At 40.3% G+C, this 27,857-nt stretch overlaps 1 protein-coding gene and 1 long non-coding RNA gene across 4 annotated transcripts in view; one reads left to right on the top strand and one right to left on the bottom strand.

Annotated features, from left to right (window-relative positions):
• Positions 1–1,034: 1,034 nt before the first annotated feature.
• The window catches only part of glceb (glucuronic acid epimerase b), a 73,008-nt gene continuing 46,185 nt past the window's right edge, over positions 1,035–27,857 (bottom strand). For 2 of the 3 annotated variants that reach the window (XM_047363206.1, XM_047363207.1), the window contains exons 3-6: positions 23,675–24,192; positions 17,626–17,871; positions 5,444–5,736; positions 1,035–5,088 (exon numbers count right to left, since the gene is read on the bottom strand). In XM_047363206.1, coding sequence (XP_047219162.1) covers positions 4,357–5,088; positions 5,444–5,736; positions 17,626–17,871; positions 23,675–24,179 — 1,776 coding nt within the window. In that variant the 5' untranslated portion in view covers positions 24,180–24,192 and the 3' untranslated portion in view covers positions 1,035–4,356. Of the gene's footprint in view, positions 5,089–5,443; positions 5,737–17,625; positions 17,872–19,940; positions 20,289–23,674; positions 24,193–27,857 lie in introns of those variants that run through there. The other variant, XM_047363208.1, reaches the window with a different exon arrangement.
• LOC124867027 lies at positions 5,744–9,379 on the top strand. The gene is made up of 2 exons (XR_007037972.1): positions 5,744–7,056; positions 7,761–9,379. It is a non-coding gene; the product is annotated as an uncharacterized LOC124867027 (long non-coding RNA).

Raw genomic sequence — 27,857 nt, 5'->3', positions numbered from 1 at the left:
GCCACCCATACTTCACAAGTGAGATTGTGTTCTCAGGGTTGGAGTATGAGACAACAGAACAATTAAGATGTTGGCTGCTTCCTCTCGATGTGGCATTTCAGCCCATGTCAGTATGATACTCTTTTTATTGTGGGTAATAACCAGCATTTTCACAAATTCTTTCACTTTTATTCTGGGGTTGATACTAAAACAAGTTGATCTCAGGGACACAGAACCTGTCTCCTTCCTGATGACTGGACATTTACATGGCTTTTATAATTTTAGATAATTAAACAGATAAATGTGGCTCCTTCAGGCACTTGTGGAGGTCCACTGTTCTCTTCCCACCCGATTTCTGTTGTTTTCCATGATGTGGCGAGAGGAAGCAGCGTGTTTGAGGTATTGCCATTAGATACATTCAGAGGTCAGCTTCCAATGAACTTAAATGTTGTGAATGAAACTATTAGAAGCTTACAAAAAATAATAATAATAAATAGAAATCTTGATCTGGGCTGTCCTAAATTCTTTAAAGGCATAGTAATCTTAGTGGGTGTAAACTTCAAATTTGAAGAAAATGATAAAAAATTCTCTGTATTCTGTCATTTACCGAATAGAAATGATTTTGGTTTTTCCATCTGACCTAAAATATAAAAAATCTTTTTGCTTTTTTATACAGTATATGTAAGCTTCTGGTCTCAACAGCTATTTTAAAGTTTACAACACTGTGTGTATAGGGTTACTTAAATCTGGCATTAAATAGGACTACATGGAAAACATCAGCAAACAGGATCATTTTATTATTTACGTAATTCATCTTTTTTATTTTTTTTACACAATTTCCTCTGGCAAGTGGTGAAATCCTTTCTCATCTTTTTCAGACCAAATCCCAAAAATATTCATTTTATGTATTTTTATTTTACAGCAAAGTTTGCTAAAACACGGTTAAAGCAATTAAAAACATTTCAAACAGTAAATCTCATTGCTGAACTAATTAGCTGCACAAAAATCATAATTAAAAACAAAGCAGTCCCAGTCAAAGAGATCACGAACACAAGTTAAGAAAAAATGCTTTTATTATCAATTTCTTTTACACTTTAGAAAGCAAAGTTTTAAAGCACAAAGGTTGACTCTGTATATAAACACCTCTTACTTGGACTAAAAAAATGGGAGCATTTGCACATTGTGCTTAGATTGCAAAGTCTGTACAACCACTCTGGATCTGTGGTGGAGCCACAAGTCCCAGTAAACACCTTATTGCATAAATCACACTGACCTGTAAAGGCCATTTGTTGAAGATTTCTGTTAAATCAGATTATCACATTCTACTAAAGTGAGAAGAAAATAAGTTCTCATACCCATTTTTACACAGTGAATAACAATAGCAGCTTAGTGAAGCTGTTGCACTTTGTCCTAAAACAAGAAAACTCAAGAAGAAATACAACAAATCAGGTGACAATAACCTGCACTTGTGCTTTTATTAACCAAAACAAACTTAATCTGCTGCTTATGATCCCAACAGATTTCGTGAAAGAAAATGGTGCAACCTGGCTCGTTTCCCTCTTCAACAGAAGCAGATTAGCCTCTAACCACTAGTTGCACAAACCTCCTTTACTATAAGCAAGTTTAACATGAGTTGATCTTTTTTTATTCCTTTATGTTTTGCTATAATCTACTCAGCCTACACCTATAATGGAAAGGCAGTGTCTTTCCATAATATCTCTGAGACTGAAGACCAAATGCTGAATGGAAGCAAGTTTGCACAAAAATATACAAATAAACGTACTGAATAGGTGACTTTGGTATAAAAAACGTAGAAATTGGTATCAAAACACAAGACCTCCATTTATGAATTTTCCTTTTCGAAGACTAATTTCTGCTTGTCTGGACGAAAACTATAAATTATGTAAATACTGCCAACAGCAGGGAAAGGAAAAAAAACATGGAGCATAAAGAATAAAAGATGATTTAAATAGTTATTGTGTCAAAGTATTTAACAACTTAGTATAACATAAAAATACACGAGAGCAGCTTATTTAAGTGGCATAATAAGATACATATTCTACTTCCAGGATAAACTAAATAGAATACGTTGTTTCTTTCAGAAATTAACACTACATAACGCCGCATTAAAATAAGTCACAGGCTTCTTTGATTTTGTCTGCTTAGCTTGCATCAAAATATGAAAGCGGACTGTGTGGGAACACAATCTGACCTCCGATTACACCATTTTTAAAAAGAAAAAATCAGCTCCCTTTAAAGGGATGAATCACCTCAAATCTCCTGGAGTTCATCTATAAAGCAGATCGATCAGTGCTTCATTGATGCTGAGGAGCTCCACTTTGTTTTGAGAGGACACTGACTCATCCACGAATGCGGACTGTAACTGTGTGCGGCCTCTCCACCCTATTAGTCGGGTGAGCTGTGAGTGTCCTCCTTGCAGCTCAGATTAAAATGGTGCGGTTCGTGCTCTTAGAGGAGGTGAGGGGGTGCAACGGGAGTCTGCAGAGACCAGCAGCGTCCGTGTTGAAGAATTTACCTCCAGCTGCTGCTGGCATTGTCTGGATCTAAACATTATGAACTGACACGACAGCTGTGGCTCTGCTGCCCACGTCCATCTACCTCGACACGCACAAGACCGTCATCAACGCCACCTACACTTGTTTCTGGCAATCAGAATGAAGAGTGATAGAAGACAGGCTTTTAGGATGGAAACAGACACCAAAAAGCAAAGATAAACAAGAATGTTTTAATTGTTAGAAAGATTAATTAGGTGATAATATAGTGGGGTTTTTTTTTAAATCAGGAAGCATTTAAAATGGCAAACAAAGAGAAGTATTTGATACGACGACCACTTCCACCTGTAGTCATTTCCTTGTTAATTGCTGCCAACACATCTTTAAAAAAGGTTCAATATTCTAGGTTAGATCTGGGCTGTACCTGAGATCCATCTTCTTTTGCCACAGCACAGACTTACACAGTTAACTAATACTGACTCTAAGAACTCAGGTTATTTTTTTTTTAAATCACTAGATTCACAATTTCTAGAACCTTGAACAGTGGAAAAAATAAAATAAAAAAAAGAAATAACTGAAAGCATTTTTGTGTACTTTTTATGTGTTGATCAGTGTAAAGGAACTTTTAACTAGAGCAAATATGAGACATTTGTCTTTGTTACTCTTCAAAGTAGGAAAAACAAGAGCACAATAAGTCAAGAAAATCTTGCCCATTTCTACAGTCTGTTCAGTAAAAAGTTGAATAGTACCGAAGTTGTGATGAAACGAGGGTAGAGAACGTTCCAAATTTACCAAATTCTGGCAAATTATCCGAAAGCTTTTAAGGCATTTTTACCAGAGGTGCCAATAAAAGCAGAGGGTGCTAAAAAATGGGGAAAAAAGTGAGTTTCATTGAATGGCAAATGTTACTTTTGCAAACCTTTTTCCCTGATTTGTGATTAGCTGCAACCACCTTGGTGCTCAAACCGATTCAGCAGAGCTTCCACAGATTTCACTTTCGAAGGTGAACTCGAAGTGATGCAGAGGGTTTTTTTTTGTCTGACGCCTGGTTTATTGTTTTTGTGGCCTATTAAAAGCCCAGCAAAGCAGCTGAGAGCAGTTTCCTGGTAGCAACAATGTCCTCAACCATTATGATTAAAGCTTGATGTCTCACAGAAACCAGAAACACTTCGGCTCCCTCAATTATTTATCCTTCAGAGTTGGCATTAAATAGCTTATTAGACGTCGCTTCTAGATTTTTAGATTAACCAACAAATTAACAAAAAAGAAAAAGGGATAAAAATAACTATTGGAGATAATCTGTCACTATAATTATTTGTCATAAGTGTGAAATGTGACTAAAATAATCACTGAGCAAAGATCTGGTCGTTTACCTTCTGGATTAAAGCATCTTCTTTTGATTATATTGTCATGGCAACACCTTCACACAGTTTATAACATACTCTGATATCCACAGTTTACTTTAGTAAACTTCTGATCTGATGTGAAATAGAAAACTTATACATGAGAAATAATGAATTAAAGAAAGTAAAAAATGTTCCAACGTGTAATATTTTTTCTTCACACAATCATTCTTTTTGAATGCAAACAAACACACTGAAACTAGGTCGGTGTTTGATTACAAACACCAGCTCCAGGGACACAAACAACAGAGCTACAGTCAACGTAGCGAAAAATGTCGAACCTGCAACAGTGCACAAAAAGTTAAAAGTATCGCAACTCGTCTTTCAGGCCGTCAACCAGAAGTGACTCTCACACACACGCACACGCACACACAACCCTCTTTATAAAACCTTCTGATTTGCGACTACAGCCTAAACACTGATTCTGTTCTAAACTCAGCGGTAAAATCTGCTGAGTTCGACTAGTTGTGCTTGGCACGAATCCCTTTTAAATAGCTTTTCCAGCGCTTCACCACATCCCTGAAGATGGGAGCGTTGTCTATGGATGCCAGCAGTTGCAGCTGGTTAATGTGCGTGGTGTGATAGTCCCAGCGGGCCAGGTTGGGCGCCGTGCCCAACATGTAGTGACGCAGGTCGTAGATGCTCCCGGACCCTGTGTCGAAGAGGGGGAGCATGGCCTTTAGAGAGTCCATGCCGCGGCTGAACAGCTGCCCCGCCTCCCTGCCCAGAATCTCTCCTGCAGTCTCAGCAACGTCGTAAAGTCCCAGCAGTGAGTAGATGAAGCCGTTGAGGACAAACGAGCTGGGGGTGGTGGGGTACTCCTCGTACCAGTCGTACTTGTTCATGAACACGGCTTTGACCCCGTGCTGCGCTGAAGGCACCTTGTAAGGTCCGACCGCCCTGAGGGCGGCGTTGAGGTAAGCCTGGTTCTTGGTGAGGAGGTAGGCTCTCACCAGGGTGGACATAGCCTGGCCCTGAGCCATGGCCGAGTACCAGCCGGGCTCCAGGGGCCGGAAGCCCTCACCGAGTTTTCGGGTGACCATGATGGGCCATCCGCCTCGCTCGTCCTGGTGGCGCGCCAGCCAGTTGCTGGCAGCGAAGAAGGCGGCCATGTGGGCAGTGGTGGAGATGGTGACGTTGTCGACAAAGCCACGCCCATACAGAACTAACCGGACCACCCGTCTGGGCATGATCTGAGAAGAAAACAGACAAATGTTCAGACAACATAGCTCATGACAGAAGCAGGGTCTTATTCTGCATCTTATTCTGCATTTCTTGTGACGATAACCTGTTTAAATAATGTTAATGTCTGTAACTCAAACTGCCCACCAAAATATAAAATATTTAATATTTTACACATTTATGGTTTGTAGACAATAATAAAGATGCTTGTACCAAAAACTTTTTTTGGTCAAAAAGATTATTGTTTAAAAAATAACCCACTAATTTAAAAAAAATGGACAGATTAACTATAAATGAAAAGCTTTATTGGCAGCCCTTTAATAAGCTTTCCACAGAGAACACAGTAAAGTTTGGAATGAAACCAACCTTTGTGGCTTTGACGGCCTTCGTGTTTGATAACCCGACTCCCTTCCTTAGGTCGGTCAGCAGGTCTCTGGTCAACGTGCTCCAGGAGGATCGAGGCCCGATGCCGTAGGTGACATCACGGTCTTTGAAGGCGATGAGCTGCGTGCTGGTCATGTAGTGGATGGTGAAGGGCGGCCCCTTCTCTGTGGTTTCTAGGACCACTGACACGCTACCGTTGGAGGTAAACTTCAAGTCCAGGCTGAGGATGAAGTCTTTCGAGTTGCCCAGCTGCAGGGAGATGCCCTCTGAGGACTCTGTAAGGGGTGGATGGGAGTGATACACGAAATATGTAAGAGACGAACAGAATTAGTTGAGATTTTACAGCAGTTCATTGGGTGCAAAAAAAAAAAAAAAGAAAACGTCACAGATTGACTTAAAGCCTTTTTATCTGAATCTTTTAATGCACTCTCCTTTCTTGGTTTATTTATATGATCTTTATTCTAGTACAGCAAATACTTCCCACTTCCAAATGTTCAAAAAGGTTCTGCACACTTAGAAATAATTTATGATCAAAACCTTTTCGTATTTAATAGCAGGTGTCACCCATGTAAAGTGCCCTGCAGTTTGAGTGACAAGGCATGCACAATGCACACAGACCCATACAAGCTTCTGTGCACTGCAGATGTGTCACTGCACACTGAGATTAATAGTAGCATGTGAGGAAAAGGGCCATGTAGCGGCGGGACGCACTGAGACAGAAAGTGATGCAGTGTTGCAACTTTTCCATCTGCATTTCTACATTTCTTCCCTGCAAAGCTCAGAGTTAGAAACTTGAGTTTTCATGCTCATACTGCTCCTCCAGCTCTGCACCGAGCAAGTCGCTTTAATGTCGTTTTGGTTCAGCCAGTTAAGTTGGTACCAACTTTGCCTCAAGCCCCTAAAGCACAAACTTCTTCAAACGTTAGCTCTCTACTGGCCAGACTCCTTGGTCTTCAAGGGAAAAATGAAAAAAGAAAAAAAAAACATCTTTTTTTTTTTCTAATCAGGGTTCCCCAGAGGATAAAAGATGAGACGATGCATAAGTCAAGGAGAAGAAGGGTAATGGAATGATGGGTCACACAAATGCTTCTAAAGCCAGCCAAAGTCTGGGGAGGGTGAAAATGAGTCAACATAGAGCAGACAATTGGGAATCAGAAGACAAAGAGATCTCACATGACAGGAGCTGGGAGAGCAGAAGCAGAAGAATCCAACTGAGACACAAAGAGAGTCGATCAGGGAGAGAACGAGCAGAGAGACAGTCTGGCAGGGGCCTCTGGATGACTACGGCTCTTTAATGCACTCATAAATCCATTACTTAAGGCAAAGTAGAGGGTAAGTGGATTTGTACTCTGGCCCTGCGATTACTCTGCCATCAATAAAGGATGGGCAGGGAATACAGACGAGGTTCCACCTCCACCACTCAGCTCTGCAGCTGTTTAGCAATCAGTTGGAAAACAAGAATGACACGCTGCTGGAAATATGTCAACGGAAACTGGGCTCGGGTAAGACAGACGAGCGCTTGAAAACATATGCACAGTTAGGACCTGCTGTGCACATCACAGCACAAAAATGTGACAAATGACAAGGTGACAGGGGTACGTGTTTATTGTTTATTCACAATCTCTGCACTTTACATCCACACAAGATATTCACTGTCCTTAGAAATTATTCGCTCAAAAGCAATGTGTTTTTTTTAATCCTTTTGGTTTTATTACTTCAGTCTGTGTTTCACGTAATTCATTATTTCCAAGGAGGTAACCCTGGACTGCTTGTTTTCTACAGATAACAGCCTTCAATCAAAAGATTATTTAATTTTGTCACATTTTTCAACCATTTGTAAGCAACAATAATTATATTTTTAGAATATAAATAATTTTCTTTTTATTTTTGTATAAAAAATGCACATGCGTTTCACAGTGTGATTGACTGGTGAATAGGGCTGCATTAACAATTATTTTGCTAATTGATTCATCTGTTGACTATTTTTTCCATTAATCAATTAATGTTCAGATAGCAAAAAGCGCTTAATTGGAGATTTTTTTTTTTTTACAGAATTTGAACCAAGTGAAACTAAAGCTATGCCACTGGAGGAGTTCTGGATAGAGCATATTCAAAGACAAAAAACATTTTTCATCTTAAATGCAAAATGTTTATGGTACAATTTTGGCTTAATTACAGCTCTGAGTTAGTTGTTCTTTCAGCAAATGGCATGTTTTAGAAACTGTATACTCCAGTTAACAATTATTCCATTATGAAATTAGTTGATTATTCTAATAGTCGATTAATCTGATTGTTTCAGCCCTACTGGTGACTTGTCCAGGATCTACCCTACCACAATGAGGATGCACAGAAAGTGGTCTGCTAAAAGCAGGCATGCAGAAAAATAACTGCATCACGGCTCTCTACCAAAGTCAATCTCCAGAATAACAGGATGGATTATTTACCGTTGCAAGTGCAAACACAGCACGTCCAAGAGCCGCATCTCTAAATCCAGCCGGCAGCCAATATCCTACTGTCTCTGAAATGAAATTGGGGGATCTACTGCTTACGATGTTTGTCCTGGATCTGTGGGGTATCCCTGAACTTAACCCCAAGCAGTAACGGATGTGATGGGGGACACTGCCTCCGATCAGCAAGTGACAGTAGGTTGCCATGGAAACTCTGGATCAAGACTGTTGGAGATAGCTTGCTGACCATTTCTAAGGTAAATCCTCCTGCTGCTTGGGGGTCAAGAAATGTAACAAGTGCTGAGATCTCCTAACATCAGCAGGAAGACAAAACTTCACTGACATCCTCCAGACTAGTGAAAGTTTTTCTTGGTTTTAATACATATGAAATGGTAAAGAAATCCTGATACTTGATTTATATGTTAAATAGGTCAGGCCCATAACACGTTCAGCGTTTTTGTCATCTCAAACTAGAAAGAAAAGACTATTGTGGTCTAAATCGCATGGAGAGCATTTGTCCATGGAGCTTAAGGTCATCAGCTTGCATTAAATCCTCTCATGTATTCCAATTTGGGGCCCAAATCTGGGCCCAGTCACTAGAGATCTTTTTCCATTTTGGCAAACAAACACAAATCTAACTCTGTTTCTTCCCTTTACGGTCTTTATTTTTCCCACAGTGATCCAATGTTTATTGGAACAGGCAGCCTGCTCCGTTCCTGTGCTGGATTCAGATTGCCTAATGATGCACAGGGGATTCACCGCACACATGTAATCCAGTATTACAGTTTTTTGTTGTTGTCATCATCACTGCAAACTGTTCACTCTCCTACAGCGATGTCAGAGCTATATAAAGAAACTGCCTACAGTTTTTACACCCGCTGCCTCACATTCAAGCGTCCACCAAGTGAACCAGAGGAGGGCCTTTACTGAGAAGCACAGGGACACAGACGTACTTGTCACTGTTTATTGGAATATCTGCAAGAGTTCATTAAGAATGCAACTATACTAGACAAATATGTTTTTGAAAGAAAATAGAGTAACTCTTAGAAGAAATGTTTAGCTTAGAGCAAGGGTGTCCAAAGTATGGACCGGGGGCCATTTGCTGCCCTCAGGGGGATTTTGTGTGGGTACCCAAATAGGGATGGGCAAATATTGTACAGTTTATGTTTAATGGGAATTTTCTATTAATCCTGAAAGGAATTGTAATTTATTGTAATAACATTTAATTCTAACTGATGGGTAAAAAAATTCAGTTTATCCACTCTGCTCCACGAGACCATCAATACATATAAATACATTTCAAAGGGTGATTAAGTGCAGGTATTGCACGCTGTACTTAAAATGCTGTACTGAAGTAGCCTATTCAACTGGAAGGTTTGTGTGGTTCTGACTCTAATGAGGTCTATTGCCTAAAAATGTTTCAAAAACATTTAATTGTCGATTTTATCATTATAAATCCTACAAACAAAAACTAAGCCTATACTGTCTGTCCCTGCCCCTAGAATGGCCAAAAACTTTCCCACAAATGAAACCATGCTTTTTGCCTTTATTTTAATCTCACAGTAAGCAAGTCCACTGTCATTTATCGATGTATTTAAAGCTAACCTGGGTACAGAAATTCACTAAACTTGGCTAACTACAGCAAGCATTTTTTAAATAATTTTTTTGGTGGCACCAGTGACCTTTATTTATTTATTTGCAAAGTAGGCAGACATGACATGGGGTGGAGAGAGGGGGAAGATATGCGACACAGGTCTCTGGAGTAGGGACTCAAACCTGGGACAGCTGCGTTAAGGACTGAGGCCTCCATATATGGGTCGCACGCTCTACCACTACGCCACGCGTCACATCCTAGGTTACTGAGAATCTAAACCAGAGTAGAACATTGTAGGATTTTATTTTAACAAGGCAAAATGTGCAATACTTTTTTGTGCTTTGAATCCATAACGATTTAAAAAAAAAAAAAAAAGGCTACTTCTTCATCGTCGTCTTGTGCTTTATCCGGGACCAGGTCGCGGGGGCAGCAGACTCAGCAGAGACGCCCAGATGTCCCTCTCCCCAGACACCTCCTCCAGCTCCACCGGGAGGAGCCAAAGGCGTTCCCAGGCTAGCCGAGAGACATAGTCCCTCCAGCGTGTCCTGGGCTGTCCCCTGGGACTCCTCACGGTGGGATGTGCCTGGAACACCACCCAAGGAAGGCGTCCAGGAGGCATCCGATATAGATGCCTGAGCCACCTCAAATGGCTCCTCTCGATGCGGAGGAGCAGCGGCTCTACTCCAAGCCACTCCCGGATGGCCAAGCTCCTCACCCTATCTCTAAGGGAGTGCCCGGCCACCCTACGGAGGAAGCTCATTTCAGCCGCTTGTATCCGGGATCTCGTTCTTTCGGTCATGACCCAAAGTTCATGGCCATAGGTGAGGGTAGGAACATAGACCGACCGGTAAATTTTCGGCTCAGCTCTCTCTTCACCACAACGGACCGGCACGGTGCCCCCATTACTGCAGCAGCACCAATCAGTCACCGCAGACCTTACAGCCGCAGCTACGGGCAGCAGCATCAACAATAGATGCTGAGAACATGGTCCACTCGGACTCTATGTCTCCAACATCCCCCGGAATCTGGTCAAAGCTCTCCCGGAGGTGGGAGTTGAATACGTCCCTGGCCAAGGGCTCCGCCAGACATTCCCAGCAGGCCCTCACTATGCGCTTGGGCCTACCACGTGTGTCCGGCTTTCTCCTCTTCCAGCGGATCCAACTCACCACCAGGTGGTTATCAGTGGACAGCTCAGCCCCTCTCTTCACCAGAGTGTCCAAAACATGCAGCTGAAGGTCTGACGATACGACATCAAAGTCGATCATTGACCTCCTGCCTAGGGTGTCCTGGTGCCAAGTGCACTGATGGACACCCTTATGCTTGAACATGGTGTTCATTATGGACAATCCGTGACTAGCATAGAAGTCCAATAACGAAACACCACTCAGATCGGGGAGGCCATTCCTCCCGATCACGCCTCTCCAGGTGTCACTGTCGTTTCCCATGTGGGCATTGAAGTCCCCCAGCAGAATAATGGAGTCCCCGGGAAGGGCATTATCCAGCACCCCCGGCAGGGATGCCAAGAAGGTTGGGTACACCGCCCTGCCCGTAGGCCGAAACGTCAGTCAGGGATCTGTCCCCAACCGGAAGGTGCAGGGATGCGACCCTCTCATCCACTGGGCTAAACCCCAACACGAGACGGCTAAGCTGGGGGGCAAGAAGCAAACCCACCCCAGCACGCCGCCTCTCCCCGTGGGCCACTCCAGAGTAGAAGAGAGTCCAGCCCCTCTGGAGGAGATGGGTTCCAGAGCCCACGCTGTGCATGGAGGTGAGTCCGACTATTTCTAGTCGATATCTCTCGACCACCCTCCACCTTGGTCTGCCGCCCAATCCTCTTTGCACCGGTCCCTCATGGTTCCCCCTGCAGGTGGTGGGCCCGCTGGGGGATGGCCTCGCGTATCTCCTTCGGGCTTGGTCCAGCCAAGTCCTGTGAGAAGCAACCCAGTTACTAGGCGCTCTCTGACGGGTCCCGACCCCAGGCCTGGCTCCAGGGTGGTACACTGGCTCCGCCATACCGGGCGACGTCACGTGCCTTGATCATATAGTCCTCATGAGGGTGTCTTGAACCGCTCTTTGTCTGACCCGTCACCTAGAGCCTGTTTGCCATGGGACACCCTACCAGGGGCATTTAAGCCCCAGACAACATAGCCTTTAGGATTATTCGGGCACTTAAACCCCTCCACCACATTAAGGTGGCGGTTCAAGGAGGGGCTACTTCTTCATTTCATTACAATATAGAATGTTTCATCTATTGTTTCAGAGTTTTCAAGTTAAAAAATAAAATCAAATGGCTAAAAGGATTGGACACCACTTGTTTAGAGGTTGCACATCTTCATGTAATGTAAAAGCTGTACTCACACAGTATGAAAGTGGAAAAAAAAGAGACAAAAATCTTGAACTCCAAAGCTGATCTTTTTATTTTGCAAAAGCTGTATTCACGTTTGGACACAAAATACTGCTTGTTGAACAATGAACCACAACAAAAACAATAATGCTAGAAAAAAAGAAGTTGGAGACAGTTCTCAGTCAGCTACAATCTCTGGCCTTTTATTGCTCATAAAGCTTTCATATCCTATTGCTTAAACCTACCCCTAACCTTGGCCCTAAACCCCCTTGATAAGCTGTGTTTATTATACTATGTGCAGCCGTAGGTAAGGCAGTGAGGCAAGTTTTTCTTTGCACATTCACAAACCTGAAATAACATCATGGATAAATCAGAGAAGATGTCAGACTGTGGGGCTAGAGTAGTGTTTAGAGTGTCCGACTTTTGGTACAATTTAACTAAACTAGGCCACATTAGCTAAAGCCATTGGTTAATAGGCAGCATATTGCTCTATTTAAACAATACCAGTGTGTTGCTCTAACAACCTGGATGCTGCAGCTGCTTTCTGGAACTTTATTTGGCCTAGAGCAGATTTTCTCACATTTTGGACAGACGTGAACAGTGATGCAAAATCTGCAGAGCACCATGGACACACAGGCAGCGTAGTCTCGACAAGACACACACCCCTAAAGAAGGGGTAAAAGCTGTTTTTCTGCCATTGTCTGAATATACCTCATCGGGATCGGTACAAAATGTGATTCTGAAGCATCAACAAACCATAGTGGGACTGAGAAAATAAATGTGCTCAATGGTAGAAAGCGTTTGAGAAGGAATGTGTGGATGGTAGATGGCAGGTTATTATCAGGGGACAGACAACTGATCCACTTGTCAGAGACTTTGAGAGATTGTTCAACACCCGTGTCCTAGATACAGCGAGGAGGAAAGGAAAAAAAAAAGACTCAAATTGGAAAGAGAAGGAGGTGGAGGAACAGAAAGAGAAAATGACAGCAACAACAAGAAAGTTTTGACGAGGGAGCACAAAGGGGCATTACAATACATCAGGAAAATATGACGGCAATGTTGAGGAAGCACAAGAATGCAGAGGGATGGTAAATGGGTGGAAATGGGTAAATAGCAGTGGAAGACTGACAGAAATCTGGGGTAGACAGGGAAGATTAATGACGAATGGGGGGTGGCTGTGGGGGGAAGGGCTGAGAAGTGATGAAAACACGATTATCTCGAGGAAAGAATGCCACGAGGACGACTTGACCTGAGAGGGGAGCTAAGGCAGGGAGGGAGGTGGGGGGGATACAGAGTGGTGAAATGAAATGAAAGTGGTGATGATGAGCGGCTGAAAACTGGAGAATAAGGAGAAGGAAAATAATAGAGACAGCAGCTCTACAGAGGGAGAGAGGGAGAGAGAGAGAGAGAGAGTCCTGGAAATATCAGCAGGAGATAAGAGGAGAATAAAGCCAGCTCACAGTAAGCTCTGGGTAAAAAGATTTCGACTTTCTCCCACTTCCAGAAATAACTCTGTCATCTGCCTCATGGCTTTGGTCACGTTACAGCTGTAAAACTAAGCTACACTCCAAACCTCTATTGTAAATTCAAAGTCGAGCCCTATTTATCAATAGCAAGCCCGCCAAGAGATAAACCAAACATTGTAGGACTTATGGTGGACAACATAATAACGAAACAGGCTACGACTGGAGGCAAAAACGTCCGATTTAGTTTTTCTCAATAAATGTTAAGGTGGTAGTTTGTAGCAATTTAAATATCATTTTAGATGCAACCCTAGCAAGATTTTAAGTCTAAAAAAACAAATACACAAAATATAATATTTCATAATGTAATATATGTGTTACATTAAAGTTTCATCAGTTTCATGAGTTAGTCAATGACTATTGAGCTGTAATTGATTACCAATGATTTTTTTTCCAAGACATTTTAACATGGGTGCAACAAGAATCAAGGTTTTTATTAGGCTGTTGGCTAATATTGAACTGATAAGATGATTGCTAAGAATATAAAAAGGAGAAAAACTTGATATTTTGTCGCAAAATAATTTTTCTTAAGCTTTTTATAAAATTATAAATGTTTTTTGAGCATAATAACCAGACTGTATTTGTAACTGCTACATATCTGTGCAAATCTCAATCAGTCCTAAAAGCCAAACTTTGCACCATTTGGGTCACTGTGCATCATTCCCACCACAACTTTGTGAATCAAGTTTTGGATTTGTAAAGGAGAGGACTGCACACAACAAATGAAAAATAAAGTCTGCCAGAGGCTTAGTGCCCAGTGTCCTCAGTTCTATATGAGCCCTGATATGAAGAAAAGCTCCTGAATTAAATTAGATTCCCCAGAGTTGAAACATCCTGAATGGCATCAAGGATGGTGCTAGGCTCCAGTCAGTTTTGTTACAAGAAATGAAACTCCCTTTCTTCTGAAGACCTCTTACTGTTGTACTTAAGGGGAAACACAGTTATATACTTTTTAGTATTCATTGGCCTGGAAGAATTTTTAAAGCTCAAGCAGGAATAGTGAAGAGTTTTATTTATAACCACTGGCATCTGCCTGAAAGAGACATTTGCAGCACAAAACCTTGGCTCCATTACAGGAGATGTGCTTTGATGTGCCGACATCCAAGTATTTTGAAGATAAAGGTGCCAACTGAGCTGTAGACTGTGGTGATTCAACAAGAGGCAATAAGTTCAATTTAGTTTAGCTCTATCTAGTTACTTAAAGATCCAATCTATCATAAAAGATGACGCAACTCTTCCCTTACGTATTTGGGTTTGTTACCACCATCAAGATATAATCAGAATCAGAATCAGAATCAGCTTTATTGCCAAGTTCGTGCATACAAACAAGGAATTTGACTCCGGTACACTTTGCTCTTTTGTTCTGTTTTTGCATTACAGAATATACAAATTTACAATTTACAATGTACAATATACACATATCTAATAGAAAAGGTGCATTTGCAACATCTGTATGCTGTTGTTTGGTACTCTATTGAATGTTCAACAGAGAAACAGCCTGGGGGAAGAAACTGTCTTTGTGGCGGCTGGTTTTAGTGAATAGTGCTCTGTAGCGGTGGCCTGAAGGTAAAACTCTGAACAGTTTATGTGCAGGGTGTGTGGGGTCTGCAGAGATTTTGGCAGATCTTTTCTTGACCCTAGACCTGTATAAGTCCTGGATGGAGGGAAGGTCAGCTCTGATGATTCTCTCTGCAGTCCTGATTATTCGTTGCAGTCTGGACCTGTCCTGATTTGTGGATGAGCCAAACCACACTGAAATGGACGAAGACAGGACAGACTGAATGATGGCTGTGTAGAAGATGACCAGCAGCTCCTGTGGAAGGTTGAACTTCTTGAGTTGCATCAGGAAGTACAGTCTCTGCTGGGCCTTCTTTCGAACAGTGTCTATGTGTGAGGACCATCTCAGGTCCTCAGAGATGGTGGTTCCTAAGAACCTGAAGTGGTCCACGGCCGATACAGTGTTGTTGAGGATGGTGAGGGGGGTGGTGTTCTCCGAAAGTCCACCACCATTTCCACAGTCTTGAGTGGGTTCAGTTCAAGGTAGTTCTGACCGTACCAGTGTACCAGCCGATCCACCTGCTGTCTGTATGTAGACTCATCACCATCCTGGATCAGACCAATGACAATGGTGTTGTCTGCAAACTTAAGGAGTTTCACATGAGTCCGATGAGGTGCAGTCATTTGTGTACAGAGAGAAGAGGAGTGGGGATAGAACACACCCCTGGGGGACACCAGTACTTATTGATCTGGATCAGGAGAAGATGCTCCCCAGTCTCACCTGCTGCTGTCTGTCTGTCAGGAAGCTGTTGATCCACTGGCAGGTGGAGGCTGGGACGTTGAGCTGTGTGAGCTTCTGGTGGAGGATGTCTGGTATGATAGTGTTGAAGGCCGAGCTAAAGTCTACAAAGGAGTCTATAAGGAGGTTTTAAAAATTTACAATTTTAATACTAAAACTTTTCAAATTTCAAAGGCGGCTAGCACACTTTGCACATGCTCAAGGCTGTTTTGGAACCTTTTCCAGCTGTGATATTTGCAAAATAAAGACCACACTCTTATTAAGGTAACGCCGTTTAAAAACTGCAGTTGGAAAACCAGGAGTGGCATGACTGTTAGGCAGTCTTGATACTTGAGAACATGGCCCGGCTAATTAACCAGCTATTACCCCCTTGTGTTAGTCTATGAAGAGGTGAACAAAGAGGAAATCAACCAAAAGTTGAGATATTTCTTACAGAATTTGAACCAGGTAAAGCTAAAACTATGCCTCTTGAGGAGTTCTGGATAGAGCAAACTTACAGACAAAGAACGTTTTTCATCTTAAATGCAAAATATTTATATTTTTTGTACACTTTTGGCCTAATTACTGCTCTGAGTGGGTTGTTCTTTCAGCAAATGGCATGTTTTAGAGTCAGTATACTCCAGTTAACGATTATTCGATTACTAAATTAGTTCACAATTATTTCAACAATCGATTAATCACGATCAATTGTTTCAGCCCTAGTAAATACCATAATTTTTTTAAATGTTGGGTCATATTATATTGTAAGAATCTTGCTAAGACTAACAATACATGTAGCCAGGCTGTGCATAAATCAAACCTGACCACATTCCTGTGGGAAGGTGCTGCATCAAATTTCTGTGGAAGGAAGCCAAATAAAAATACCACTTCTTACCTTATTCGTTTCAGGAACGTGTTTCTGTACATTCTGTACACATGTTCTGTGAGGAACTGGTCCAAGTCTTTTCTTAGTAAACAATGTAATGGATTACTGCCACCTCATGGTTGTAGCAAAACATTACAGGCAGTTGCCATCAAAATCAAGAAAGCCACAAATACAATTATACTTGGTTGAATTTTTGACTTTGTCTACTGTAAAATTTATTTGAAAATTTAGAAAAAAAAAAAAAACATTCTGCCCAATTTCTAAACATCTATTTGATTAAAAATTTACGTGACTTTATGCCTTGTGATCAACTGAACTGTACCGATATGAAATGGGGGAGATGAAGTTAAGAGGATGGCCCAAAAACCTTTTTCTTAAATTTAAAGCTCTTGCATTTGAACAGCCTGCATGAGGATCGCGACAGAGCTAGAGAAGATATAAAGGAAATCTCAGACACACGTTATGCATACTCCTCAACCAAGTTGTTGTAAGACACACCCCTTTGGTTTCACATTCCCAGCTGAACTCTCTGAAAGCACACAGTCTGATTTCACCAGTTCAACTTCTATGATGAGATTGACAAAAATGATCTGTAATAGTGGGTTTGAGGTTTAGTGTTTATTGTGGAACAATAGTCTGAAAGGGGCTACAGCTTAAACAAGTTTGCTTGAATAATTCAAATTTGCATATTATAGCTACTTAATTTTAAAAAGGGTGCACCTCTAAAACAACATTTTGTGATGATGAACTTAATGTCTTCACTATTCATGTCTTCATGCTCTGACTGAACAATGTTAACTAGATGTATTTCTGTCTTTCCCATCAGGTAGAAATTTCCCACTGATTAAGTAAACAAAGCAATGATTAAATATATGAAATAGAGCCCGCTGATTATTAAAAAATTTAAGTTTCTAGGAATGTTATTATGCAGCATGTCTTCTGTCAACCACAACAGGCAGACTATGGCTGTGACTCACTGCAGGGCATCATCCTATCTTAAGGGTTCAGTTGCATATTGAGCTGGCTGCAGCCACATTTAACAAGAGATAAGCTGCTTGCCCTGAGGACATCTGGCCAAATGGAAGGGTGACATACCTGGAGCACTGAACTGACGCACAGAGGTAGATCTTGTCTTGTCATAGACACGACTCAGGCTGCAACCTTTCGGCACATCCCAGGATGCTGTGCTGACCCTGCTGTCCTTCTCCTCGGCTGTGTCGTAGACCTCCACGTGGGGAGCACGCTCCGTCAGATTTTTGCTGTAATGGCTCAAACCGTACTGGGCTATCTGGATGGCATAGAAGTAACCCTGAGGGCCCCACTGAGTGGAGAGAGGCACGCCTGTGTGGAAAAGGGAGAAAAGCAAAGGATAATTTTAAAAGTGATCTTGGAAATTTATTTAAAGAGAAGAAATTTTAATCTTGCATTTTATTTCAAATATTTCTTAATTTAACATTCACATTGTTCTTAGGATGAATGTATAAGCAGACTAAAAAGAAATTAAAACCTGATACTATATTGTTAACAAATTTTAAATGATAAACAGATTGTCTTAAATAGGAAAACAAAAACAAAAAAAGAAATAAATGACACCAGTGAAGGCAAACTATTGGATAGCGCTGTGAAATTTCAGTTAATCTGCTGCATTTCACTGCAGGCTGTCCCCAGCAGACTGAAATAGCTCAACCAGGAGAATTACTGATGAACAGATAGCTCACTTTAAAACCTTCACAAACAGGATGCAGGTGCCACCTGAATCCATCCATTAAAGAAGTTGCAGTAACCTTTAATTTGGGCTGAAAACATGCCACCCCTTTCAGAAGAATTGCAAACATTCCCGTTTTCCTTTCATTTGTTTTGTGCCATTTGGCATGCATTTAAAAAAAAAACCAAAAAACACCCCAACAAAACAACAGATGGTCCCAGCTCAAATTAGACAACAAATCACAAAACTACGTTTTAGAAAAACATAATGTTAATGTTTATTTAAAGATGCATCCTGTTATTTCCAGTTCACTGGTGACAACAGCTGATAAAACTAATCAAACGTGGGAACTTTCTGCTTATATGATGCTTGTCCATATGCATCTAAAATAAGAATAAAGATGAACCAGCTGTTTAAATAAAGTGCAAATTTCATGCTGTTTACAGAAAAAAAAAATGATTATTTTTATGGACTACAGGGTTCAACATTAGTGTGAGGGCTAGTTCTGAATCAGTTCCTCATGCCAGACTGTCAGCTGCATTTAAACCAGAAATTGATGATTCCACACAATTTTCAGCTGTTCTCTGCCATCTTTTCGTTGCTGGCCTCCATTTACATTTCCTCCAATTCAAATCACAATTTATGTGCTGGAGAAAGATTTGTTTTCCTTTTAATGGTCACAATGACACAGAAATGTCTATCAATCTGTTATGTGAGTTGCATCTCATCAGATGATGTTATGCTGCACCACTCAGTTGCAATTCCTAACTGCAAATACATCTGTTTCTTCCTCTACATTATGAAGATGATATGATTACTGGTTTGACTGGATACCGCATCCATGCCTTTTCTGTAGTGCGATCTTGGTTAGTTGGTAGAAAATTGATTTTGAGCCTGTGTTAAACACACAAATGCACATCAGGGAGTAATGCAGAATATCAGTAGTGAAGTTATCTCAAACCTGACTGAGTATTTATTGGTTTGATTGATGTTGACAGGAAAGAGCATGAACACAAATGCATGCAGATCCACAAACACATTTAGTTCCATCCCCCTGGCAGACTTTCTCTCTGCTTGTCTTGTTACTGGCATCTGCCTCAACAACTTAAGTCAAATGGCTGTCAAATCCTAACACAGCAACATGGATATGCACTGAAGAGAAGTAATCCATGTGAAATTGACTGTTAACTCTGCACATGTTTTCGTGACTTTTCAGGAAAACTGAATAGGTCTGTTGCATTAATGTGGGATTAATGTATCAGCACAGTCTCAATGTAGTGTCGTGGCCCATCCATTTTTGTCATCAGATTTATTTTTAACCCAGGATAGAAATATTGAAGAATATTCTAATACTATTTTTCAGGATGGTAATCCAGACAATATACAGATGCACCTTAATAACTTATCTTTAAAATATCATTAAAAAGTTAACTCATTACAGCAATTTAATTAAAACAAGACAATTACAATGAAACACGTCTTTATCCCAAATGTATTGCTAGGGCCTACAAAATTATGGTGAAGACTGCTGACTCAAACAAACAGCAAACAGACACTGATACCCTGTACAAGGAGGGCAAGCCACAAAAGGTCATTCCTAAAGAATCTGGCTGTTCACAGACTGCTGTCTCCAAGCATATTATTGCAAACGTCAGTTGAAGGAAAAAGTGTGGAAAAAAAGGTGCACAAGCAAAAGGGATCTTACCAGAGAAAAAATAAAAAGCACTGAGCTGTTGCTCAGTAGTCCAGAGTCCTCTTTTCAGATGAAAAAAAAGAGTTTTATTATTAAATAAAAGGTCCCACAGTCTGGAGGAACAGTTCCACAGGCTCAGAATCCACTTCTTATGAAGTGTGAACTTTCTACCATCCGTGATGATTTGGAGAACCATGTCATTTGCAGCCACTGGTCCACCATGTTTTATTAGGTTTGAAGTGCAGGCATCTAGCAGGAAATAGAGCACTTCAAGCCCTTCCCTCAGCTGATACACTTCATTCAGATGCCGGCTGCATTTTTCTGCAAGGCTTGGCATCTTCCAAACCTCACAAAAGTAGCAAATCCTGGTTTTACCACCATAGTATCACTGTGCTTAATTGGCCTGCTAACTCATCTAAACTGAACTCCACAGAGAATCTATGCAGATAAACTGAATGCTCCTTTTAATATCAACCTTGGCTTCCTTAACGCCTCATCAGAGCCACAGACTAATTGCCTCCATGCCATGTTGCATCGATGCAAACATTTATGCAAAACATGCCCAGACCAAAAATAGTCTACATCCTATACGGTACATGGCCATACTTTTCAGCAGGGTGGCATTTATGTTTGTAATTTTATAAAGCACCAGAAAGTGATGGTGTCTAAATGACAATAAATGAGAGGGTTAACAGCTTCCATAACAGGTAAAGCCTTAGATATTTCCAAATGTAACTGCATTTATTTTCATGGTTTGCCTGTAAAAGCAAAAAATATATAGAAATTCAAAGACTGCTGACAAAGCAATGTTCTGAAACATTTTGTTAATTTACATGCACATTTATGTAATGTAATTTTCTTTTAATACGTTGCTTCAGCTTGAAATATCCCCTACCGATTTGGAGAATATCCAGTTCCAAATGCAGACTGGTCATTACAACAATTAATGTATCTTGCTGAGGGTCTTGTTAAATAACTTTTCAGTAGGTTGTGATGCACATTGGGAGAAAAATACTCCTATGACCTTCATTAAGCCTGGTTGCATCTCTTTGACAAGTTAATTAATAGACTGCTGTTTCCACCTCTAAAATTAAACTAAGTTAAGAAGTGTGTATACTTGAACATGTTAATGTGAAATAGACTGGCCTCAGGCACAATTAATAGATCTTTTAAAGTGCATGTAGAGAATGTAAATGTGTTTCCTCTATTTCGAACAGGAGAAATATTAGGGAAATGGGAAAATAATATTCACTGTTATGCCCAGAGGTTTGCTTTAATTCTTCGATGACCCATTTTTTAGTACACACACACTTACTTCTCATCTGCCTACAAGAAAGGAAAGATTGTATAAATTTTTAGCAAAAAAAGATGATCTACATTATGCATATGCTTTTTTTTGCCAGGTAAAAATGTAGGAAGTGTTATATTAGATGATCAAGTACTACAACTAATTAGGAAACCATTCTAATAGACAAGGGATATTCTGAGTTTCTTTTAATAAAAAGTTACAAACACATTAGTAAATATACGATTTAATGGTCATTTATGAAAGCTAATATTACATACTTCACCTAAGCCCGAACATTCAAATAAATTAAGCAACCAATACTTGTAAAATATTTTCTTTTTCATCCTTTACAAATGGAAAAAAAGAATTTTAAATATAAATTGGAAAAATTGTGCAGATATTTTGAGGGTGCATGCCACTTAGCACAATAAAGGATTTCTTGTGGGGTTGGGACTAAAATGCATCAACTTTGGGCTTAAGAAATTTGGAACCTATGATTGTAATAACTAATCCCTGAAAAGGCAAGATATCAGAAAATTGCAAAACCTGCTAGTATTATTTGGTAAGCTAATATCAGCGTATTTGATTTTATCTGAATTGCTCACATTAGCCCAAATGCTCCGCAATGCTAAGGTTGGATAATATGCTAGCATTTCCCAACGCCAAGTATGGAGGCTTTCTCCAAAGTTAGTGATTCTAGGTTTCCTAATACAGAAAACGTTTTCAACAATTTGCATGATAAACAGAACCTGACTTCTTCATTTATTAACTAAAATTGAATTGGAATGTATGCAATTGACTTAGAATCTGTCTACATGCTTGGACTAGATTCACTGTATATTTCTCTGAATCAACTGGATCTGTTTGTGCCTAGAGACAACATTTGTTGTCAATCATCACTATATGAATAAACATAATTGAATTTAGAGGCTGGCATTAGCTCAAATGCTACAAATAAAATGCTAGTTACTAGTTGTTAACACCATCTCCTATCCTAACCCCATCTTATTTACGGTCATTAATTAAAGTGCTAAATTAAGCTAAACTGTTAATATTAGTATGTTAAAGATCAATGCCCAACTATCTACTATACTCAAGGTAACATGCTAGTATTTATTAACATGTTAGCATTAGCTAAACAGAACTGATATTATCCAACCTTTTGTGCTGAGCTAATAGCAGCTTAGTTGCCATCGGGTTCTTGTAACATGTCCTTTTTTGCAACTAGTATCTTATCTCCTGCTTCACAGTTCTAGTTTCCTTACTTCTAATTCTATACAAAACTACAAAAACAATTGTATAGGGGTGATGAAACACATCTATAGTAGAAATATAATAAAGTATAAAATATTTGGATTAACCACAGAATGCAATTCATGAATTACGTGAAATAATAAATGCCTATGAAACCAACTTCCTTAACTATTTCCACACATTCTGACCCTTCCACCAGACACATAATTGTTGGTTGAAGGTCAACATGCTGTCCTAGATTTTCAGCCAGTGTTTGTGTCCAATTATAATTGCACAAGGTGCCCCTTATAACGGACACATTCAGAAGAACATGTTTTTAACATTTATGTAGCAAAGAAAATTGGCAGGACAGTGTAATATAGCCTCATTCAAGTCAACCAATGTTTAACTTTAACTTCATCCCTGTATGCAACCCCTTACAAAAACAAAAACTCTTTTTCACATGGTTTCAGTGTCATTAAGTGTCATTAAGTGTCTTCAAGTGTCCAGTTAAAAAAAATAAAAATAAATCACCGCAAATTAATAATGCATTTTGGCAAAATAAAAACCCATTCACTGATGTTGAATTGCTTTTACAGAAAATGAATGTACCTCATTATGACACAAAGCTCTGAAATTTACAATAAAATGAAAAATCTAACAAAACATTCATAGATTCAATTATTACATGTTCTTTAACTACAAACCTTAAATCACAAAATGTAGCATATTCGGGTCTATAGTACAAAACTATGTATTGTATTAGCGGCAATTTTATGATAAAAGAATAATAATGAATATCTGTTTTGCTATTTGAGCTAAGTGTACCAGGCCACCTCTCATGCAAGCAAGAAGCAGAACTATATTGATGACCATGTGGTTTCAACAAATAACCTTTTAAAATGAGCTATTGATCCTTCCAGGCAATTATTTTAAAAGGAACCTCAGAAAGAAACAACTTTGATAAGAAACTGAGTGTAGACTCACAGACGTATACCCAGGGGTCTGTCAGAAGATAAATACTGACCGTCCAGATAAGAAAACAAATGTTTTAATGGATTTGAAACCATTTCCATTTGGTAGTTATGTATTTGGAAACTGGATTTGAGAACATGTAGTTTGCAACTCTTATTTCTACACATATCCAAACAGATAGACATACATTTAAGGTAGTTCTCATACTACAAACATCTTGATGTGGACCAGGTTATCAAAATGTCCTTACCTTCTATTCCACTGATGCATTTAACACGGTCGCGAACCTCCACGTTGTATCCTTCGAAGGACATGAAGACTCCTTCAGGGTGGTAGGGCTCACGCTGGGCATAGACCTTGGAGTAGCTGTGCTGGAACTCAAAGCGATCATAGCCATCATACTGCACCACTTTGCCGTATACTTCAAAGTATTTTTCCACCCAGCTAAAGGGCAGGTAGATCTCCCCTCCCTCTCGCCTGCCTTTGATAGTGGCCTCATCGTTGATTAGGCAGTCAATTTCTTCAAATTTGAGTCCACCAACAACACCGACAACAGGTGGGGGCTCTGGAGGTTGTGGAGGTTGCTGTTGGCTGCTGCTGATCTTTGCACTTGGAGCCACAAAGGCGGCCCGGGGCAGGAAACGGATAGAGATGTCACTGGAGCAGCGGTTCCATAACAGCACCGTTATGAGCGTGAAGAGGGCGCAGATAACGATGAGGGTCTTGTAGTTGACCCGAGCAGCCAGGCAGCGCATGGTCACAACCTACCTACATAACACAAACACAAACTATGTATCAAAAGCATGCATAAAATGATAGCATGTTAACTCTGCATTGGGATGATTAAACTTTCCTCTGACACTTGATGAAAATCAGAACTTTTTTGGTTAAAGTAGAAAGTGTTATAAAGTGACTGTCAGCACAGGTTTGAATTTATTACAGATTTTCTGGTTCAACATACAGACTGAAACATTAGCAGCTTCCCACATGGACAACCCATATGCCTTCCATGGAAAAACATTTATAGTTAGAGAACTACCTTCCAATTCTTCAACTTTATGTCAAATTAGCAGCTAGATATTTGAAACTATTTTGGTCTTTAAACAGTATAATAATCCCAAACAGACACAGCCTAATATTAAGCTGGGAGGCCCTGGCCTCAACTACAGGTCCTTCTCAAAAAATTAGCATATTGTGATAAAGTTCATTATTTTCCATAATGTCATGATGAAAATTTAACATTCATATATTTTAGATTCATTGCACACTAACTGAAATATTTCAGGTCTTTTATTGTCTTAATACGGATGATTTTGGCATACAGCTCATGAAAACCCAAAATTCCTATCTCACAAAATTAGCATATTTCATCCGACCAATAAAAGAAAAGTGTTTTTAATACAAAAAACGTCAACCTTCAAATAATCATGTACAGTTGTGCACTCAATACTTGGTCGGGAATCCTTTGGCAGAAATGACTGCTTCTATGCGGCGTGGCATGGAGGCAATCAGCCTGTGGCACTGCTGAGGTCTTATGGAGGCCCAGGATGCTTCGATAGCGGCCTTTAGCTCATCCAGAGTGTTGGGTCTTGAGTCTCTCAACGTTCTCTTCACAATATCCCACAGATTCTCTATGGGGTTCAGGTCAGGAGAGTTGGCAGGCCAATTGAGCACAGTGATACCATGATCAGTAAACCATTTACCAGTGGTTTTGGCACTGTGAGCAGGTGCCAGGTCGTGCTGAAAAATGAAATCTTCATCTCCATAAAGCTTTTCAGCAGATGGAAGCATGAAGTGCTCCAAAATCTCCTGATAGCTAGCTGCATTGACCCTGCCCTTGATAAAACACAGTGGACCAACACCAGCAGCTGACACGGCACCCCAGACCATCACTGACTGTGGGTACTTGACACTGGATTCTGGCATTTCCTTCTCCCCAGTCTTCCTCCAGACTCTGGCACCTTGATTTCCGAATGACATGCAGAATTTGCTTTCATCCGAAAAAAGTACTTTGGACCACTGAGCAACAGTCCAGTGCTGCTTCTCTGTAGCCCAGGTCAGGCGCTTCTGCCGCTGTTTCTGATTCAAAAGTGGCTTGACCTGGGGAATGTGGCACCTGTAGCCCATTTCCTGCACACGCCTGTGCACGGTGGCTCTGGATGTTTCTACTCCAGACTCAGTCCACTGCTTCCGCAGGTCCCCCAATGTCTGGAATTGGCCCTTCTCCACAATCTTCCTCAGGGTCCGGTCACCTCTTCTCGTTGTGCAGCGTTTTCTGCCACACTTTTTCCTTCCCACAGACTTCCCACTGAGGTGCCTTGATACAGCACTCTGGGAACAGCCTATTCGTTCAGAAATTTCTTTCTGTGTCTTACCCTCTTGCTTGAGGGTGTCAATAGTGGCCTTCTGGACAGCAGTCAGGTCGGCAGTCTTACCCATGATTGGGGTTTTGAGTGATGAACCAGGCTGGGAGTTTTAAAGGCCTCAGGAATCTTTTGCAGGTGTTTAGAGTTAACTCGTTGATTCAGATGATTAGGTTCATAGCTCGTTTAGAGACCCTTTTAATGATATGCTAATTTTGTGAGATAGGAATTTTGGGTTTTCATGATCTGTATGCCAAAATCATCCGTATTAAGACAATAAAAGACCTGAAATATTTCAGTTAGTGTGTAATGAATCTAAAATATATAAATGTTAAATTTTCATCATTACATTATGGAAAATAATGAACTTTATCACAATATGCTAATATTTTGAGAAGGACCTGTATATAGAAAATTTGTATTTTAAAAGATGTGTCCTTGCCGAGTCATTTCTACCAAGAAGAGAGGTTAAATAAACCACCATAATTATGTCAGAAGCTTGTTAATAGCAACAATAAACATGTAGTTTCTCTGCAACCTGCTAAGTTTAACCAAATGGTAGTGGGGAATGTATGTTTTCATTTTAACAAGAAATTATGTGTCGTTTCACAATTCCAACATAGTAACAGTACAGTTCAAATACATCATTAAAAGCCCAAATTAAATATGAAATTCACATCCATAATAAGTGCACACAACATCTGACTGCTGTATGCATGGATACAGTACATATAGTTGGTGAGTTGGATAAAAGAGAAGCTGTGTATGACACACAAGCAAAATGTACGCTATAATGAACATTTACAGTGCTTTGACAGTATTTGCCCTCTTGAAGGTTTGTTCAGATCATTAAACTAATTTTAATATCGGACAAAGATTAAAATGAGTAAACACAAAATGCGATTTTTATTTTAAAACAGCATTTTATCCTAACCAACCAGACCCAGTTTGAAGTAGTATTTAACCACCTAATCTAACAATGAGTGTTGCCTCGTTATTAGTTATTGTCAGTTATCAGGCCTTCGTGATAACTGAAAATGAGTCTTTTACATTGTTGTGGAGAAATTTTGGGCCTCTCTTTTCAAAATTGTTTTAATCTGACCACAACAATGAGTTTTCAAGCAAGATAGCCTGTGTAGTGTCACACCATAGCATCTCAATTGCATTCATGTCTTGACTTTCCATTCCAAAACCTTCATTTTGTTGTTTTTGAGGCATTCAGATATGGATGCTAATGTGTGTTCTGCTGTCTAGCCTTGTGAGTGAGCTTAAGGTCACAAACAGATGGCCAGACATGTCCTGCTAGAGAGAGGAATGGTCCCCTCAGTTGTGGCAAGCTGTTCAGGTCCTGAGGCAGCAAAACAGCCCTGAATCATCACACCACCACCACCATGGCTTGATTGTTGGTTTCATGCTCTTTTCCTGACATTCTGGTAATAATATGCCAGGTGTAACGGGACACATACTACAACTTCCAAAGATTTCCACTTTGCCTCAATAGTCCACAAAATGTTTCCCCAGCAAGTCTTGGGATTCATCAAGATATTTATTAGCCAATGTACAACGGGTCTTTTTGTACTTTTTATTAGTCAGTTGTTTTTGCTTCAGAACTCATGGATGTGATTTTAGTCATTCGTGAATCATGAACACTGACCTTGGAGTACTTTAATGAGGCCAGCAACTCCTGGGAAGGTTCACCCCTGTTCCATGTTTTCTCCATTTGTGGAGAATGATTCTCACTGTGGTTCACTGGGATCAAAAATATGTAGAAATGGCGTTGTAACTCTTTCCAGACAGATGCATGTGAATGACTTTGTTTTTCTTCTGTTTTTTTATTACTTTAGATCAAGACATAATGCGCTGTTTTAAAAAAAAATATTTTAGATTACTTCATTTTGCCAGATATGTTGCAAAAGGCAATTTCTTGACTCTACAGGTCAGGTTACATGTGATTAATCACAGTTCATTCATGATTTAACATCATCAATGGCAATTCCAATTTCACACAGGGACAGGTTGGTTTGGTTGGCCTTTTTCCTTAATGAATTAGAATCTGTTTGACAATCTGAA

Source organism: Girardinichthys multiradiatus, chromosome 4 (assembly GCF_021462225.1).
Source record: "Girardinichthys multiradiatus isolate DD_20200921_A chromosome 4, DD_fGirMul_XY1, whole genome shotgun sequence".
In the NCBI taxonomy this organism is placed as follows: domain Eukaryota; kingdom Metazoa; phylum Chordata; class Actinopteri; order Cyprinodontiformes; family Goodeidae; genus Girardinichthys; species Girardinichthys multiradiatus.
This window is presented reverse-complemented; position numbering and strand designations above follow the sequence as displayed.